This window comes from Dicentrarchus labrax, unplaced genomic scaffold (genome assembly GCF_905237075.1).
Source record: "Dicentrarchus labrax unplaced genomic scaffold, dlabrax2021, whole genome shotgun sequence".
Taxonomy (NCBI): domain Eukaryota; kingdom Metazoa; phylum Chordata; class Actinopteri; family Moronidae; genus Dicentrarchus; species Dicentrarchus labrax.
In genome coordinates, this window is record NW_026136711.1 from 22,990,920 (window position 1) to 23,011,770 (window position 20,851).

General features: G+C 40.0%; 1 protein-coding gene across 3 annotated transcripts in view; it reads right to left on the minus strand.

The window, feature by feature from the left end:
* The window catches only part of foxj3 (forkhead box J3), a 75,731-nt gene that overhangs the window by 40,148 nt on the left and 14,732 nt on the right, over window positions 1-20,851 (minus strand). For all 3 annotated transcript variants that reach the window (XM_051414332.1, XM_051414330.1, XM_051414331.1), the window contains exon 2: window positions 5,973-6,481. In XM_051414332.1, coding sequence (XP_051270292.1) covers window positions 5,973-6,293 — 321 coding nt within the window. In that variant the 5' untranslated portion in view covers window positions 6,294-6,481. The remainder of the gene's footprint in view (window positions 1-5,972; window positions 6,482-20,851) is intronic.

A 20,851-nucleotide genomic window follows, 5' to 3' on the forward strand; every position in this document is an offset into this window, starting at 1 on the left:
TATTCAAATAAGCAACAGGAGCAGGGATTTTCTGAGCTGTGGCTAGTCACTAGTCAGAAGCAGGAACATTATCTCCAGAGTAAATAATGTCCTGGAGGACCAGCAGCTACCCAAATCGCTTCTTAAAAAATAGAAAACTGCTCCAGGCTGCTATTATTAAGCCTCAGATCCAATGGGAAGTTGAACCTTTGATCTGTTTAGGGTACTGTGTATTTGCATTTTATAATGAGATCAAAGCAAGGTCCAGGGCCCCTGCAGAAGGCAGCTCTGTGCCCCATCTCTGCACACTGGACGATTTACAGACCTAAGCTATATTTGCCTGTTAACAAGATCATGTAAGAGCTATGGACCCCAGTGAAACTGTAGTGGGAGATTCAACGTTTGTTAGGAAATCAACAGTAGCCTATATTCTCTTCCAGCTAATTTTCTCTTCTGTACACAGGTGTGGAAGCGGTAAAAAAAATAAAACCATGCCAGTAGCAACAATCTCCTCAACAGTTAAAGTTCAAGAGCAAACATTTCAAGCATTTCTAAACTGGTTGAGAATTGCTCCAGATTTTCTTTGGCATTCTTCACCTGGAAGAAATGCAGAGGGGAATTTACACACTTTGCCTGAAGTGAGCCTACAAGGAGCTGGGAGAAGGTTTGAGATGAGCATGGAGGTCAACATTTGAGAGTGTATGTGGAAGTCTCTATTCAATACTGTTCCTGACCAGCTTTTTGAACAGAAAATATACCAGCAAAGAAATCGCACACACTGTCACTTTGGCTGAGCTGAGGTGAGCACACAGTGTCATATTTTCTGACAGTCTGATCAGAGCCGGAGCTGGGAGAAGGACTGCATACAGTTAAGAAATCCATTCTAATAAATTAGGAGGTCTATTTGCTTAAAGTATAAAAATGTGATTGTAGTAACACATGAGAGCTTAAATGTTGTTGTACATTTGAATTCAATACATTTATTTAAACTAAATGTGTGAAAGAAAAGTATAAACTTAATATAAATATTTTTCCAAAAGTAGAACTTACTGTATAGCAACAAATACTCCTCTGTGAACAGTGACTGCATGACCTATCTTAATAGTTTAATTTAATAAATCACACATGGGTTTCACACATGTTTTGGCAATTTACAATCCAATTTTCAAATACTCAATCACTTATTTATTATGTAATAAGTTAGGAATGCCACTGTATCCTTCTCATGAGAAGAAGTAGTAATAAAGTAAGAAGTTAAAGGTTTTAATAATCTTTAAGCAGGTATCTTAAGATAACCATTCTGATATGGTTAGTTAACCTCACACCAGATGTTGTGATTTCATGTTTTCAACAAATAATACAGACACAGGTCTTTACTTGTCACTGGTTCCCCATCACAGGATCCACTAGAGACTTAAGCATCCAAAAAATGACCAGTGCTAACTGAAGTAACACTTACACTAATGTAAATCCTAACCTCTATGGTTTGTTCAGATCATTCCACAAGTCTTCTACCAGACTGCCCATCATGATGTATGCAGGTAGAGGTTGACTAGGGGAATACCCCTCCCTTGCAGCTGTCTTCTTGAAGTGTCATAAGCCACAAGTTTGCAAATCATGTATGCAACAATTGCCCCACAAACAGTTGTAGCGAAAGTGAGAGAATGCTGATTCGCCATTCATGACACGCAAGACAGCATCCGTGAAGAGACAGAGCAGATTTGAGAATATGCGACACCAGACTGGAAAACTAAATTCAGCTACTATTCCATTCCTTCGCGTACTGATCGTACAAAGAATCCACATTTAAAAAACGTCTCTTTAAAAAACGTTCAATACCAAATTCCAATGAATTCTTAAATACAGAAACTATTCAAAGTATTAAATGTCTCATCTTTGCAAAGCTCCCAAGATGGGAAGAAAGATGTGTTCTTCTGACCTTGAGGGGGGGGGGGGTTCCCATTTACCTTTTAATCTCAGTGAGTCATCTGGGCCATCTTATAATGGCCGTGATGGCTTTAAAATGGGCAACAGACATGAATTGTGACCAAGGGGACATCAGGAACTCATATAAACAGTATACTGCATCATACCAAAGTGCTGTAAGCAAACGTCTATGCTCTTCTTGGAAACATGTGTTTAGGAATCCTAGTATGCAAAATAATATCCTTAAGGAAACTGGCAGCCCTTCAAAAAGTTAGGCTTACGATACAAAGAAGGATACATAAGCTACCGTACGAGCTGAATCGTAGTTAAGACTGCTTAGACAAACCTGCAAAATATGAATACCTCAGAGAGCTGGAGAGGGTGTTAAGAAAGGCACCATCTAATGGCTTGCTCATAGATGCCATGCACATATTCTGCACTCTCGAAGGCAGCGTTCACATTTTTTGACCTTGATGAATTATCTGTTTTCATTGACAGCACTTATTGATATTTCTTAAAAGCGCAGGCTAATGGAGTTCTATTGAGATGACTAAATGAGTTGCTGGTGCCCAGATTAGCCTGGTCTCATCTCGCCGGCACAGCTTGCATTATCATACAGAACAGACGCATGCGTGCGTTGAGTCCCAAATTCCTGCAACTGACATCTCCAGGGGAACAGAGGAGCGATGACTACATCCGACCTACATTCACCCCACCCAGGCATGCTTGCTTCCAACTAATTACACACACAAGCATGCATAACTCAGTCACACTATAGGTGGATCATAGTCACAATGCTGGGAAAACATTACTACTGCATGCATATTAAAGAAATATACAATTTCAATTAGGTGTATATGCCCAACTCTGAGGGTTTTATCGTCCAAAAAACTCCAACGACTGTACAAGCCCCTGATGATTGGGAGAGAAACTTGTCCCAGGTTTCTGCACAGGCTTAGATGAAAATATCATTTGGGTGATGGGTTGTGAAAATTCTTCAAGAACAAAAACATTAGGAACAAACCTAAGGCTACTGGAGCTCATTCAAATGCCCCAGGCATAGAAACAGCATTACTGGATTTCATTCATGTCTTATTAAATGAAATGATTTTATATATATACTCCATACAATTTATTTTTGTTGTTTAGATTCTCAGAAAAAAACTACGGCAGGGAAAACACCGTATTAACAAGAACTGAGAAAAAGATTGTGACGCAGGCTCTAGCCTATGAGCACATCTACAAACCGCTTTTTTCAGTGTTTCCTGTGCTGTACAGCATCCTGGTTAGAGTGATGTGGTTTTTCACACTTTTAAATGTGAGGGGTATTTCTACAGTTGCAGCCCACATTTAGGCCAGAATCTGTTGATCTATGTGAGGCTTTACTAAACTAGAAAGTACTTGAAGAGCGTCAGTCTCCACCAACGCTGACTAATTCTATAACTTGTGCTTGTAGCCAAGACATCATTCCAGTCAAATCTGTATTACACCTGACACTGAAAATAAACCCTTTCCATTTCAGCATTATATAATGATGTTGGTTTCATCTCTGTGGATACAAAACAACAACAATTTAATGGTAGAAATGGCAAGAAATCTGTAATCAATTGTTCTTTATTCCAAGGCTTGTCGGTCCACCAAATTTCATCTATAAAAAAAAACATAACAGCCTTGACAGAAGTAATTAATGGATAAATATATTGAATACTATGCATTATGTACTTTGAACTCACTGGAAAGTAGTGTTGATACTGAGTGAATTATCCTAGTGAAATAATGTTTAATAATTCACGAACCCTTTCCGCAACCACCTCATACCAAAAACTGTACTGTAATATTACAGATGATGCAACCTTTATGAATTCTGCAACATTTAAATTGTTTTTGCTCTGAACTAAAACTTACAACCCTGGATAAAATGCTTTGCTGGGTAATGTTGTGAATTTAAAGAAAACATCTTTCATGATCTCACATTGCTTAAAATTGCATGCTTACTTCCAATATTGGAAATTTGCCTTGGTCAGTTAATCCCAAAGAGGATTGAATCCATTCGCTGGTTAGCTACCAAATAGGCTGCAGTCAGACGTTTGCACAGAGAAAAATCCAAAAGATTTAGTACAGCAGCTGCATTTTAGCCACATTTTCAAAAATAGCTCTAGATATAGATCTCTTTCAGATATATATAGATAACTTTTGAAAATTTGAAAAACCTGGTATCAATTAGGATTCAAAAACATTTCTAAATCTTGAATACCATTTATCATTTTTAAGCATTCAAAATCATTAGTTAATAATAGCCATATATACACAAGTGTTTCCTGAACATCCTTAAATCAGCACCTGAATTCATGATAAAGCCACACTTGACAAAATAACCAAAAGCACATTAACAGTCACACACAATAGCCATGCTTTGGTGAATTGATATCATGAAGTCCTTCCCGCTGTATCTACAGTGGGACTGTAACTCGGTGGGTAGAGCAAAGCTTCAACCCTGCCAACAGTACCAATTTGATTCCCACTGAGGCCACCCACTCTAAAATGTATAAAAAGTGTATGCAAGTGTTGACTAAATGTTGTCTCTTATCTACAGTTATTTTAGTTGGGCAAGTCAGTCACACCCTTATATTTCCAACCAATATTCTGTCTGTGGATGTCCATAAGACTTAACCAAGTCTATTTAAACCTACCTGAATGAGGATTCACTCATAGTTGCTTTCTAGTCGCATAGAAATATTAACAGTTTAAAGGCTCTAAATGGATACAGAATCAGCATAGAGGGCTGCATGCTTTGAAGAGTCTGCAACCGGATTTTATCAACCTCAACGCAGCAAAAAAAGATAGTGGAAAATACTGCTGCAACCTTGTAACCATGTCTGGAGAGACAGATCTTTAGTGTGCAATGAATGGTTAAATTCAATGCCAAATAAGGTAGGCGGTATACAAAATGCAGTGTTGACCTCAGTGTCGAGTGAAAATGGCTGTAACTCAACGCAGGAATACACGCAGACTGACGGCACGTGTGCTGCTGTGCTGCTGACAACTAAATAAGGGATGATGAAGGTAAAAGAGGAAACAAAGGTTGCAAAATAAAAATTCATTTCCTCACAAAAGGCCTTGCCACAAAAGCTAAAAATCAATCCATTTACAATAACACATGCTTTGTCATCTCCCCCTCACCTACACACATATACACACACACCTCCATGCAGCCTGTGCACACGCCAGATCTTGTCGCCGCAGGAAATGGGCTTCATACATCTTGTCTGACTGCAATAAAGCAGTGCCTAAGATTCTATTTCCAATAAACGTCGACTGATTGGAAAACTCATTCTAATATCAATTTCCATCTGGGCCCTTTAAAAGGCAATCAGCATAGCTTCATCTCGGTATATCATGGGCTCCTTGAGATGATGACACAGCACTGGCTCTCTCCTTCTGCATAATGGCCTTCTCCTATCAAGGCATCTGCAATGAATAATACCACCCATGAATGGGCTATTTAGTCTGTGTTCGCACAGATAGGGGCCACTTCTCTGAATATTAATCCAGGGTTTTACACTTCATATGGTTCTCTCAGGGCTGCACCATTTTTCATTCGGTGGAGTAAGGCACTTAGTGTGATTTGGCACACTCATAGTTTCTCTCTAAGCTTTCTCAAAAGTGACAATGGTGATTACCAATGGCATCTCGCTTTGTTTAAGATGCCCAGCCACCACAAAACAATGATTTAAGTCAAGGAATATCAATTTCAACTCTTCCACAAATGCTGTCCACAGCTGACTATAAACTCTATGGTCAAACAAGAATTTCCATTAGGGAATAAACTGATTTAAGTTACTCTATGTCCACTGCCAAAACCAAACGGACATCTAATTTCAACTTTCAATAGCACTAAAATAATGCATTATATTCGATATGACGTAAAATCAGAGACTCTCTTAAAATCAGAAGCCTGACTATAACCAGAACAAAACTCTATCATCAGTTTCATGATGGTAACACACTTTGTGTGTAGCGTCTGCTACACTGGCTTAAAACAAAGGCCAGTTGTGCCTTCTTCTCACCTTCCAGCCACTGCCCGCCTCCCGGTAGTAGGGAAAGTTATCACAGATCCACTGGTAGATCTCACTCAGTGTCATCTTCTTCTTTGGCGAGCTGTTGATGGCAAACGTGATGAGGCTGGCGTAGCTGTAGGGCGGTTTGCCGTCTTTGTGCTGCTGCACCTCTTCCTGGTCCAACGTGGTGTTAGGATCCAGTAGGGCACTCTTCTTGCCCATGCCTGGCCCGTGGGCATTCTGGGCGTCCGCCTTGCGGATGGCCGCCTGCATGGTCAGCTGAGGAAGCCAATCCATGGAGGTCAGGCTGCTCTCCAGCTCCGACGTCATGGTGACGGCAGGCTGGGCAGGAGGGGGGGGGATGGGGAACAGGTGGAGGTGGCGGTGGTTGCAGTTGGAGCTCGGTGACTGATGGAGAGCAGACCAGGTGTGGAATAACAAACGGAGACGAGTGACAGGTAGAGGATAAAGTCTCCCTCAGCTCAAGACATCAGCGTAACTTCTTCTGCAGGTCAACTCTGGAGAAACAGGAAAGAGATATGGCTTTATTATTCAACTTGTCACAAGGAGCAGGCAAACACTGGAGATAAAATGTATGCATTTCAGCAATATCGCAGAGAACCAAAAGAAATGTAAGCGAAGACACAACTCTGAACCGTTTGCCCAACATCAAAAACCAAGTGTCTCTGTAAAGTATGCTTATATTCGCTGTGCTGAGATCACAAGCCCACCACTTTCTCCACCACTTGCTGCTCTCAAAGCTGACTCATAGCTAGGACTCCATCTGCACAGAGAGAGAGTAAATGCCAGGCAATTGTTTTCACAACTGCCAGCCAAATGGGGGAATGGCTCAGGAGGAATTCCGACTCTCTTGAGGGTAGTAAACCCCCACTCCTTTCTTTCCTGCCTGCCAGCTTTCCTGCCTCCTCCCCTTCCTCCCCCAAACGGAGCCTCTGCCGTAAACAAGCCAGCCAGTGTCGTCTAGCAAACTGTCCTCGGTCCTGTGTGTGTCGGCAGTGCTGTGCGCGGTGCAGCCCACAACAGCCTGTCTCTCTCTGTCCCTCTCGGCACACTGCCCTCCCTGTCTTAAAATAGAGGGGCAGGGTAGAAAGGCCTAAAGTTACAAATGTAGGTGAACACGGGCATGGAAAAAAACGGAGCAGGATGACACTGCAATCTGGCTGAGGGGGGGAAAAAAAAGAACGGGCGGGAGAATGAGAAATCCTCACCAAGTTGTGGGATTTTTCTGTAGACTAAGCATGCTCACACAAGTGTGTTTTTGTGTGTGTGAGTTTGAGTGTGCACTCAGCCTGTCAGGCTGAAAATAAATACAGTCTTGACAGCACTCAATAGGTCAAATACCAGATCTTTTAAAAATAGTATTTGTGTGCAATGTGGAATGATACTTAATTATTACCATTTAACCCAATTTTTCAAACTGTGGTTCAAACGGTTTGAGATTAATCTTTAATATTTTTGCTAAATTACACATTATATAACCAATGACATTTACTCCACATTAGGTTCTAATTAATCTTCGTCTTGAAAAATTCTAAAAGGTTTGTCATTTACAATATCTAATCTATTAGTAGATTGTTGCATGGAATATCTGAAATCTCTGTCCATCTCTCTTATTTCATCAAAAAGGTGTCAAGGAATTATTAAAAAAACAACAACATGATTTTATAGGCTGCTGTGTGTTTGAGATGCAGCAAGAATAGTAAGACATTCTTAAATTGGGCAAAATGCTTTGGTGGCAGTTGGTCACAAGCAGTTTGTGGTTGTCCCTTTCAACTGATCTCTCACAGTGGGGGTTAGCTAGTGCCCAGCATCCAATTCAATATCCGCTATCAGTGTAGACGGGCAGAGGCAGATGATGAAGGCATTTTTCATACATCCAAACAGAACTCTGAGACGGGAAAAACTAAATCCAGTTGGGGAGATCATTAATGGAGTGAAGCATTGGTCTTAAATCTTCCCATACAATCAGTGTTAGGCTTCATAAGGCACTGTACAATTTCTAATCCAAGTTCTTCTGAGCAAAACACATTTATATTTTCAGCTATTTGATTTCCTGACTTTATTTTTAAAGTAACACTCTATACTGTATCCTTTCAGTTTCAAAAACTTTGCATTGTAAGTTTCAAAGGTGGCCATGGTGGAGAACATAAGCACCTTGTATTCATGAACCAAAAGTCTGAATTTTCTTTTCAAAGAAAACTCCCAGAGCATAATCCACCGCTGCACTGTCGACCTGCATGAACAGCGTGTTTTCAACAAACTTTAGCCAAATATGCTACTTCTGGTTGAGTTTCAAAGCTTTGAGAAGTCCAATACGACATCATTAAAGCAGCGTACTGGACCATATTTTGGCAAAGGGGGGGGTGTTTAGAACATACTAAATATGAAGGTGGACAACAAAGAAGCAGATTACGCTTCAAAGGTAGTTTGAGAAGTTTTTATTGGATATTTTATTCCTTAATGTGAATATGTTGCCTTTGAAATCTATTGTACCTGAAAGAAATCAAGCTGTCCACAACTTTTCTAAATCAAGAAAGAAGAACACAACCATTTTTTATACGGCCACCTTTCATGCCTTTTGATACACAAAGATAGATTTTGGGTAGAGTTTCACTTTAATCTCTTCACTTGGAAAAGAGCTGGTTATTTACTCTTCGATGTGCTTTTTTTAAAATTCTTTCTTGATGAAAACACCAAAGGCTTTGAGGTAATTCTCCCACCCTTTGCAGTCATGAGCAGACTGATAGATGAGCATACTTGTTGACTGACTACTGACAGGTGAGTCAGCCTAATGGTGGAGAACAGTTCCTCATCACCGAAAAGACAAACAAATTATACACAACGTATCTCCACCCTGTAACTGACATAAAGGTGACTCACAAGCTCCTAAAGACAGTAATCTTCCTGTTTGAACGGCAGCCTATTGATATATAAAAACAATTAGGATTTGTAATATTTATCTATACATTACTATCCATTTGAATATCTGCAGCACCACTCAAAGTGCCTAAATACATAATAAGTGTATGTACATCTATCTCACTGGACCTCTAGTACAGACCTTGAGTCACTGTCATACCATCAATATGACTACAACCTGCACAACTCCCATTCTGAAATATGTTGCAGTGTAAAACGTTAACTGATCGCAGGTGAATTCATTAGCATGTACGACCTAACATCCAACACAACTTCAATACATGTCGTAGTTTGACAGATTATAGGAAATCTCACATTTCAGTTGCCATAACTCATTCGAACCTATACTGCAATAATCTGTGGTTCAAGGTTCTCTAAAGCAGAGTTGTTTCAATACCGATACCAGTATCAGAAATTCCTCTTACAGGTATTGGAGAGTACTGCTGTTCAGACAACACAAAAGATTTAAAGACACCGCCATCAAAGATTCGACTTCACTTTCTCCGCTTCCATCACAGTCAGTTTTGTGTTTTTTGATCATTTTGAGACTCAGTTTGTGAAGTTTACAGCCCATCTTGCGGTTGCACCTGCATTGTTCGGTGTTCAATGACACTAAATAACAAAAGTGCAGATATTCAACTGACAAAATTCAAGTCGACTTGGGATCTTTTCAGCTGATGTTTCCTATCATTGATTTATTATTTGACAGTTCATAGACCTTTCAATTAATCAGTTAGTAACCACACAGCAAACTTACAGCCTACGAAATGACGATGGATTTAAATCAGGCATCTGTCAGAGTATTTATTGCATAAAGTTAAATCTTGGTGGTCCTGATGTTTCCATTCATACCAGCTAGCTCCCCTTTCACACCAAGCCCCCGTGCTCAGTATGAATGAGGGTACTGAAGAGGAAGAGCTAGTCAGAGCCTTCTGGTGGCCACCGGAGGTGAGCTGACAGACACAGGGGTTGATGAAAGGCACTCCACCCGCTACACAGAGACGCATGCCATTTGACCCTCTACGCTAATGATCCAGCTGCTACATAATCTGCTGGGCCAAGTCGGTGTCTTAATTAGAGAACCTTGGGCTGTGGCAGGAATGATGAAGCGCAACACAGGCAGGCAGTAAGGCGGCCCCCCTGCTGCCGTCATTACCCTGCCAGGCTGTGGGACAGTCAGAGCAGGGACAAGCCCCAGCCTGCTGCTGCCGCATCAGGGAAGTCTGTCTGTGTACATTCACCAACGGGTCTGGGGGTAGACAGAGGAGTACTGAGGAGGCAAGACAGATGAGAAGAAAAGCCAGGGGAGATGAAGCAGTAGGGGAGGGTGTGAAGGGCACCATGGTGCTGGCAACAGGCCTGGCAGAAAGCAGAAAGTGGCAACAGAGCCAGCATCGAAGAGGTCTTAGAGTTCAGGCAATATGATCACGAACCGTAGGGAACAGACTGCGATCTGAAACAAGAAGTGCCACTTTGATCTGGCTCTCAGAAAATGGGGTTCCGTCACTGTCAACGCTGAAAAAAAAAGAAAACTTCTTTCTCTTTCTCTCGACTTTAATTTGTTTTTACAATGGAGCACTGAGACTATTTTCCAAGGCTGAGAGGGAGAAATGGATGGTCAAATTCATTCTCTATTCAACACTCAAAGTTTCTTTATCCTTCAGGGATTAATGGCAGATTTAGTTCTGAATGAGAAATTGAAAGCGTTTTTGAAACATCTTAATTTACCAATTTCTTGACAGGACTTATCAACGTTCCTGCTGCCAACAGAGCACTGACAGCAAATCAGTGATTGTGTTTTGTGTCTCAGCTGCTAAGTCTGAAGTGGCTCAATCAAACTGACAGCATGGTTATTATACATGTGCCAGGCCCTCTTTTCTTCAAGATCCTCCAATGAGGCAACCAACTGAGTAACAACCAAGGATTACTCAACACAACATAGCAGATGATGTCAGCTTCATCATATTAGGCAAGTATGTACCAAGATGCAAGTCAGCAACTGCGTCATAAAATCAGTGCTGTTTTCCATCTCCACTATTGCAAAATTGATGTCTGCACTTAAAAATGCCCCCAACAACGCACGATGCAGGGTTGAATTAATATTTCAAGTGTGATTTGCGACAATAAACTTAACTGCCAACATTTGACAATAACCACCTACTTAATTATTATTCTAATGTAGAAAGTATGGATGATTTATAAATGTATATGTGTTTGTATATCCATAACAGGGCTGCACAATTAATTCAATATTCTTAAAATAGAAATATGATCACAATATCACATAATCGTGAATCGCAATATCTGTCAAAATAATCGCAATATGTTTTTACCATATCGTACAGCCTCAATCTGTAATGGGGTGAGTATACCTCAAAGTGCTTACCATGTGGTTGAACTACTTGCAAAACTAGAAACATTTTTTGTCTCCGATCAGGCAGAAGTTTTATTTTTACCTGTTATCAAGTTACTTTACTTTAAATGTACATTCATTAGCAGTGGTAGGTATGATGGTATGATGTAATTATTTTAACCAGTGATAATTATATCAGTTTTTGTCAGTTTTACTAGGATTTTGAAAATATTTATTTCTAAAAACCATGTTATTTTAACCATGTTGTTCAGATTGGTAAATATTGTAAACATACACCAGAATGTGTGTTGTTATTTGTTGGGTAAGCCACTTTTTTCTTATCTGGCAACAACATCTAGTGTTACTGTTACTGTTGTGTCCACTTCCATGTAAATGGAATGATATCTTTAAGGATTGTATAATTTACTTTCCCTACAGTTTGGGATGGGACATTACCGGTTTTACAACTTGATGGAGCACAAAGAACCTGATAGTAATTATACTGTTGCACATTTAAATTATTTCATTGCATCTACTATTTTACTATGAATAACCTATTGTCCCAAATTGTAACCATATATAATTAACAGTCTTCTTAAATCCAGTACTTGCACCATGCAATCTGTACTGACTAAATTGGTCTGCTATGATGAAACGGTGGGAAAAGGGAGTGACAAGACTCTGACCCTTCTAGGACCAGTCTGAAGTCTCTGGTTTCATTGAGAATGCTAAGGTATTTCAATGAAATATAAGCACCTAATGTGCTCCATCTGCGAGATTACAGTTTGATGCTTTATGGTGAACGTAACATACTTAACATTTATTACAACATATTTAAGATGCAACATTTTCCTTTTTTACTTGTTTTTACTACTACGGATTCCTCTGAAATGAATAGATCAGCTTAAACTGATTCCCACCTGGATTTTATGTACCCACTTGACAGAAATATGCTCGCTCAAAGTAATGAACTACAATAAATGGATAATGTATTTGAGCTGCAAATACTATTTCTATAATCCCATTTTCACCTGCATTTTTATGTTTATTTCGTAAGACATGTTAACACCATTGACCAATGTCACAAATGTACCACAGGATTCATGGCCTAAACTAGTTTGGAAGGCCTGCCCCAACAGACTGAACATTACACTGTATAATACTGCAGAGCATTTTCCAAAGAAAACAGTGGGTTGTTCTAAATTGCTGAATGGGGTTTTTCCTGCGTTCTACACCGTAGTATTAAAATCACCTTGCAAAGACCCAACACCTGCTGAGGTAGGTAATCCATCTTACTAAACGTGCCCAATTTTGCTTTTTCAAAATCATCATTATGCTGCATGTAGTTGAAAGCATTAGAAAACTCTGCTGATGTTCTGTTGTAAAGCGACATCAAAATCAATGTGAAAGAGTTATTGCTTCACACTTCAAATTGTTAAAATCACCAGAAACTGTCCCATGTTGCACTATACTTTCATACTGACAATTTGGTATACCTTTTTTTTCCAGCTACAGTGACGAAATGAATGTGTAAAACAGAAATGACAAATAGATCTATTATTAGACAAGCAACAATTTAGCACCACTGGTTTCAAGATTTTAGATAGACTGCCCACCACACATACAATACACTAAAATAAGCTCACTTCACTATTGTCAAATGTGCCCTTCTCTAATGAATGAAACTAACACCCTGTCTCTGTTTTAGGCAAGCCTTGCAACACAGAGGAAACTACTGACTGAAGCAGAAGTAGAGGAGGCACACTATAGGGAAGTAGGTAAAGAAAAAAAGGTGAATAAAACTGGTTTTGCTTTTTGAATTAAAGTCAAAGTGTTCTCAGTCAAGAGAGAAAACACATGAACAAAAATCAGGTTGCAGTGCATTCCCAGTAGGGAGCAGTATTTAAAAACGTGACAAGACACCCCACAGGAAATGTTAGTCAAGGATAAGAAGCCTAACCGAAACAGACAGCATGCACACTTAATGTTTTCATCTGCCATTTCTGTTTAATAAAGTAAGGTCAATAAACCTGGCCATTTTAATTTGTACTGTGTTTGACTAACCGTATCAGTTTACCTGTAAGATGAATGTGCATAGGACCAGAATATGCAGTGATCAAAGCAGTGTAACTGCTATCAAAGGCAGAAAGGACTAAATCAGATGTAATGCTTACTCTGGTGTGAAAATGGATAGCAGGAGGGGGGGGAAATCAATGTTTGTCACTGGTGCGAATGAGTCAACGTGGTTTATCTGACGTGGTTCCACGACCCTGCTCATGATCAAGCGTTTTACGCAGGTCTGGTACTGTTTGACCAGTGAAAAGGGGTCGGTGTGCCTGGTGCTCACTACAGCAACCACCAACATTGGCTAGTAACTAATTACATGTAGTCAAGATTACATAATCAGATTACAAAAAAATAAGCAACTATAGCTCAGCCCAGATTACATTGTCAGGGATTACTTGATTATATTTTTGAACACATCTTTAAAATACAGCAGTTCTAAAAAAAATATTTTCAAAAGATTTCATGATAACTACTTCTCTATCTGGGACCTGTAGTTCTCATGTTATTCCATGTGTAATGCCTTTGAGACATAAGCTGCCACACACATGCCCACAAAGCCTCAGATCGGTTGACAAGTCAGGAACACAACTTGTGGTCGACAGACTCTACCCAAGGCATCATGGGACAGCCACTGGACTGCTATCAACAAGAATGTTATTTTAACACTGACAAAATTGATCAATAATCACAACAGACATTCTGTGTTATTTGATTTTACCAAATGTAAATGCTAAATCTGCTAAATTAATTGCATTTGTTTGATTTTGAAGTAACTTTAGTTATTTCAAAGAAATTTTGTTCAACATGACTTTACATTGAACAAAATTATTCTCATTTATAGATTTTTTTTCTTTTAGGTTTTAGGACTGTTATGAGGGGTTGTCTTTTATTGAGGTGATCTAGTTTAATTATAAACACAGTAGAAAACGATTTGGGATTTACTTTCAATGACCAAATATCAGAATCATTTAAATATTTTCTTTTTTTTATGGATTAATGTCTTTACCAATAGTGTGAGTGTTATCACTAATATATATATATATATATATATATATATATACACACATACATATATATATATACACACATATATATATATATATATATATATATATATATATATATATATATATACACACACACACACACACACACACACACACACACACACACACTTTTGCAGTACATTCCAAACACACTAGTACTATTACCATGATTTGTTCTCTTGCTATTCATTCTTGCTACTCTGGTACCATTTTCTTTCTTGGAACACATTGTGACCACTGACTACAGTGGCACCACGTAAAGCTACTTTAATCAAATGTATGGAAAATATCTTATTTTTACCATAATTTCCTACGTGGGTTGTGATTTCCCATCTTCAGTTTGCTGTTTTAAATCTCAGGTGTATACAAAATGACACATGGTTGCTTGCAAACAGACAAAAATGCATTTATATTATTATATAACACTCCACCACAGCTTGCCTTTTTTATTTTCTACCTAGAACACCTAGCTGCCTACCTAGAACAACTTCCCTTCAAATGCCTGTGCATTACTGTCATCATTTCCTCTCTGAGAAATGAGTAGGCTATTCAGCTCACATTCTCACTCCCACTTGCAGACACAAGACTGTTGATAGGTACCAGACCAGTGCTCTCTTGCACTTATCTGCAATTTCCGCGATTAATCCCCTTTTACTGCAGTCATGCATCCATCACGGGTAACACTCCAACAGCATGTGCCTGCTCAGCTACACAGACAACCATTAGGACCTGATGGCTGTACTGCCATATATGCTACCTCAGAACTGTAGACGTGATGAATGCTGCATTAAAAACAATGTCACAAGGATTCAAACAGACCACAATAAATATTTACACCACTGATTGTTAAATGCTGCCCAGACTTTGGTGTGTGTGTGGAGAGGTAGAGAGAAAGAGAGAGACACATACGAAGAGAGAGAGACAGAGAAAGAGAGAGAGCTTATTATGACAAGAATCTTCCTGTAGTGTGATGGTAACTTGGCAAAAGGGAGGGGAATCGCTAAGCGTGCTCCCTGTGTTATGCCTGAAGATTTGGCACACGCACTCACAACAACAACAGTGATGTAACCTGGTAACAAGCCTTTGGCATCTTTACTCTCGACCGAAACCTGGGTCATACCTTCCATATCAACAGCTTTATATCCAGCGTGGGAGAAGCCCTTGTTTTCCTAGAGATTGCAAGGGGGATAAACAGGGAGGGGTGGGAACTCTGCTCACCTGCCCTTCAGTCAAAGGGAGACTCATCACTTTTTCCAGCCCTGGAGGCGAAGGACTTAGTTAGGAGTTATTTTTGAAACCTCTCAAACTAAAATAGCAGTGTGTGTGAGTATTGTGATTGCACGTGAGCTCTGTAATCATGCAGCGAACTACCATAAGCCTCATCTTCATTAAAAAACAAGAAGTAGGTAACGGCAGCGCCAAGGCAACAGCTTTTAATGTCAGTGTTCCTTCTCAATTAAAGGCTTAATGGTTCAGCTGAAACCACCCCCAGGAAGAAAGCATTAATAACCCAGTCCTTACTTGCATTTTTAGGATGTGTCAATTATCGCTTCACCGGTCATGCGGCTGAGCACATTGTTCAGCTTATTGCAGCCTACAGCCGAGCCGGGCGCCAACCGGGGCCTCCTCGGTGCTAACAGAACGTGCAAGAGTGTCTGTGTTTTACAGTGCAATCTATGTGTCAGTGTTATTAGTGGGCTATGTTGTGTTCAAGTTGGTTTTTAAGATGCAGGCAAGCAGACCTCTCTGCTGTGCTCCTAAAAAAGAAAAATGGTATACATGCTCTTTCTGCTCCCCTACTCCCTCAATCCCACTTCGCCTGTGGTTGAACAAATCAAGTCCATAATTATTCTGCCAATCAATCGGGAGCGCAACTGTGGCTGTGGGGCAGTTAAACGCTGAGGAGAGAGAGTTGTCAACAAAGCAAAGCTAAACCCTGAGTTCCTCTAAACCCACTGAACCTTAAAAAGGCAAGAGAGACACCTTTGTCTTATTAGACAGTGCCAAACAAAGGGAGGTCTTCTAAGTGAGTGGTAAAGAGAAACAGCATCCAGCTGCTGGAGACAAACAGAAAGACAGTCAGGCAGAGGGACAGAGGATCAGAGTAATGGAAGATCTGGGAGTTGGCTATGGATCAACTGAGCCGCTTCAGGCTGTCTGGAGAGGCCACAAAGCCAGCAACAAGGTTTGTGACCCCTGAATGCAGAGACAGCGCAGACCAGGAGAGAAATGTGAATAGATGCAGCAGTGTTAGATATTAGAGATATTAGAGAGATGCTCTCCGCAGTCTGCCACTTTCCATGTTAATGTGGGTTCGGTGGGCGGGATGTGTATGTATAGATAGATAGAGGGACAGAGAGAGACCTAGGCAGATGAAGTGAGCACACACAAGCACAAGGCCCTCAGCTCACTGGGCAATCTGCAGGTCAATACAAAAAAAACAACACATACAACATTCTAGTAATTGAATAAGCCTTTCCAGTGAATCAGAGCAGTGATCAGGAGGGGTTTGTCTCTCGGTCCCCAACAGCTTGCCTGGGAGGTGGCCTTTGTTTTGGAGGTGGTAGGGGTGCCCTGACACCGACCATGCGAACCCAATTACCCCAGTCCCACGGCCTGGGGGCCCACATTAACACACTCCCCCTGGGAGGTTGAGTCCATGCCAGCCTGGCAGCCAGCAAGATCCTGCTGCTGAATCATAAATAGACCACTTAAGGCACTAGCAGGCCAAACGTTTTGGTGGCAATCTTGAGAGCCTATCTTCATCTGCATTCGGTAGATCCAGTTCAATGTCGATGTTAAATATTGAGCCAGTCTCTGAGGTGAGCAGTGAGGTGAGTTAAGCTCGGGTCCGTCTGCCTGGAATACGAAAGCTATCCATTGGCCATAAAAAAAAATTCAGAAAAGCACTGGTGCACCTGGGAGTACAGTATATCTCGTCAGTAGTTATTGAGACAGAATTTAGTCAGTAACATAAGATGTACGATTTTGAAAATATTTTCATAATTATTCATAATAAAACAAAAAACACCAAACAGTCATTTGTTCTAGCTTCTCAGTTGTGAGAATATGCTCCTTTCCTTCATCTTATTTCTCAGTAAAATGAATATCTTTGGGGTTTATATGATCATTCATAGAAAACAAGCTATTTGATTTTGTTGATTTGGGCTTTAGGAAATTGTGACAGGCTTTCTTCACTATTTTAGGACATTGTATATATAAAAAACATTTAACCTAAATAGAATTAATTGTTATTTTTAGCCCCAGTCTGAACCCTGAATGACAGGCATGTTCTAATATTTTTAATGAGATGAGAATTACAAAAGATTGGTATGTCTAATTGATGACTCATGTTTAATTGTCTACATGAATATAATAAACTTGAACTTTTAAAGATAAAACGATAAACTTTCAGCTAAGAAAGAGGTGATTTTTTGGTCCTCTTATTCAACGCAAACATAATGTGGCATGGTTAAATGTGTCCATGTGATCCCTCTTAGAAACAACCGTGTATGAGCCTAATTTTCAAGCGCAACACAGACCGGTTAAAAAAGAAACCATGTAAGAATTACCCAAGCGTGATTTAAAGGAATTACCTGGGTGGGCAATGCATGTTTTGAGAGTGCTACACAGAGCAAGAATCAGGTCATGAATTTCAAATTTAGACAGTGGATCAGCATTGGCAGCTCTGAAGCTGGAGCTGAGAAAAGGAGCTGTAATACTGGTAACACTGACACAGAGCACTCACTTTCAAACCCACAAAGTACAAAGTAAAAAACGAAATTCAAACAAAGTTGAAATAGCTTGAGGTTTGCTGGATTTGTTAGATGTTCCTCTCACGTAAAGCCTAAAATCGTCTTCATTTAGGATGGCACTAGAGCTGGAGTTATAATTAAAACCATTTTGCTTTTTAATCAATATTCAATCTCTCAGAAATAATTAACAGCATATTAAAGAGTTTACTGCCTGACAGAGCTGGATGCCTCTACATCATTAAGCTGTTGAAGCGCTGCTCTTTGACTCCTCATGTCCCATTTCACTGGTTTACTGTGCCTCCGTACAGGCTCTTTAAAATGCTGGAGTCATACTGTACCTGCAGATAATAACACAGCCCACTGATAACATGCAGCGTGTATGCTCTCCCACTCTCACTGAGACATGGCTTTTCAACATGTAACACATAAACACTCGAGGCTACATGAGTGAACATGTACGTGACGAATGTAAGGTGTATGCAAGTCTACTGAATGCAAAAGCTTCACCGGAAGTAGCAGCAAATTATGATCACGATTTTCAAGGCATATTGCTGAGGGGTGGCCACCTGCAATAAATCCATGCACCTTTCCCCTGAGTGATAATGCAGCCTGCATTGGAAGTTGCACAACAACACAGCACGGCGCATATTAGAGGGATTAGAAGTCACAGGTCAATAGTTTCATATTTGCTTGGTGCTCCATCTTCTGCTTTAGTGTCAGATTTTTTACCTCCAGGCTCAATCACTCTGTCAAACACATAATACGTAGGTCACACACACACACACACACACACACACACACACACACACACACACACACACACACACACACACACACACACACACACACACACACACACACACACACACACACACACACACACACACACACACACACACACACACACACACACAAACAAACAGCTTATATGTACATACAAACACAAAGCAAAGTGTGTAACCTGAATGATCAATCATCTGCTTGATCAAAATACATCACATACCTGAGAAGACGTGCAGTGAACATTACCCGCAGCAACAGACTGAGCAGTGTTGCAGAATACAGTAGGAAAGCACTCCAATCAGCTGTTGAATTTAACCAGCGCTGTCTTACGTCACCAGGAATTGTCTGTGTTTATACAGGATAATAAATTCCTTGGGCATTCTCCAGATGACTACCATGGTAATTTGGGGGCAGCTTGGTTTTCGTCTACTGCTGATTAAGGAAAGAAGCAGTAGAGTAAAACATGAAACTGTGGCTGTCTACAGTGCTGTAAGACAGACCAGGAATTTGTTTTCACATGGAACGGACAGCTGTGGGTGTCTATACCTGTTCTCTTCACCCTGCTCCGTTCCAGATAATTTCAATTAATTTGGTTTCCTGGAGACAATGTTGCTATTTATCTGGGTGTGGATGAAGGGGGGGAAGGTAGCAGCAGTCATTGTTGGTTTAAGCTCTGCAGTCAAAATACCTCCTGGCAAAAAAATGGATTCATCTCTGTGTGGTTACTGCCTTACAAGATCCACAATAGGTCATCACAAAACCCAAGGATTTACCATAATAAACGGCAGACACATGAGTTAGGCCTAGAGTCCAAAGTTTCTGGCTTCCACTACTTTAATGACAGACAAGATTTACAGTCTCTCAAAAATAGTGGCACTCAACCTCTGATGCCTCTGAATAAAGGCTTTTAGGCAAATGATGGATTTGCTACCAGCATTTTTTTGTGCACAAGTCACAAATGAGCTAAAAACAGCACAACGGAAATAAAGCAAAAACATGACTAATTTGTAGTTACAACAATATATACCCCTAAAATACAAAATTTTTTAGGTTTGACAGCATTGATATAGAATATCGTAATGGTAAATAAGAACACCACATAAGAAAAGTGATAGAAAAATATTTCATATACTTATTTTGCAGTTCAAATAAAACAGTAAGACAATCGCTAGGAGTGAGTAATCTGTACAAGGGAAGTGGTGCACTGTAGGCATGACCAATGTTTTGTAAAAGATATCTTATAATCCCATGAAGGATGGGCTACAATGTAGCATGATGCTTAAATGAGATTAAATGTATGCATTTGTGTTCAAACATGGACATTATGAAAAAGATTGTGTGAGTTTAGTAGCTACCTGTTTAAAAAAAAAAAAGGTTCAGCAGACAACTGCACCACATCGTAACACTGTTGGGTACAACATGCAAAATTCTATGGAGGTCCTTAAACGTCATATTTTCAGCATGGAGAAGCAGTCGGGCAACAAACTGAATGTGTAGTCACACAGGAGGAAGGAGCAGAAGGAGACACTGTACTACAATTGTGAAATTGGTTGTGGTGTTTCCAGTGGGGAACTCTAATTTCAGAGGAGGAAGGTAAAGACGCTGTGTGGGTTGCTGACATTTAATTCTGCTCTCTAGCATAATATTGGCCATGAAGGGTCAACAGCTCCCTCCCAACTTTTGAAATAGCTTGTTTTAAACATTGGTTAAGTCAGTTACACACATACATATATATATTTAAAAAAAGTCCACAAGTGACACTGATCAGTTTATTGACCAGCCCAATACTACTTTATTGGTCCATGTGTCAAACTGGGGCTGCAACTAAAGATTATTTTCTCAATTATTCAATAAATCATTGTTTTTTATTAATTGTCAGTGAATATAAAAATACCCACTGTACTTTCTTACTTATTCAAATGCCTTATTTGTTCGGCCAACAGT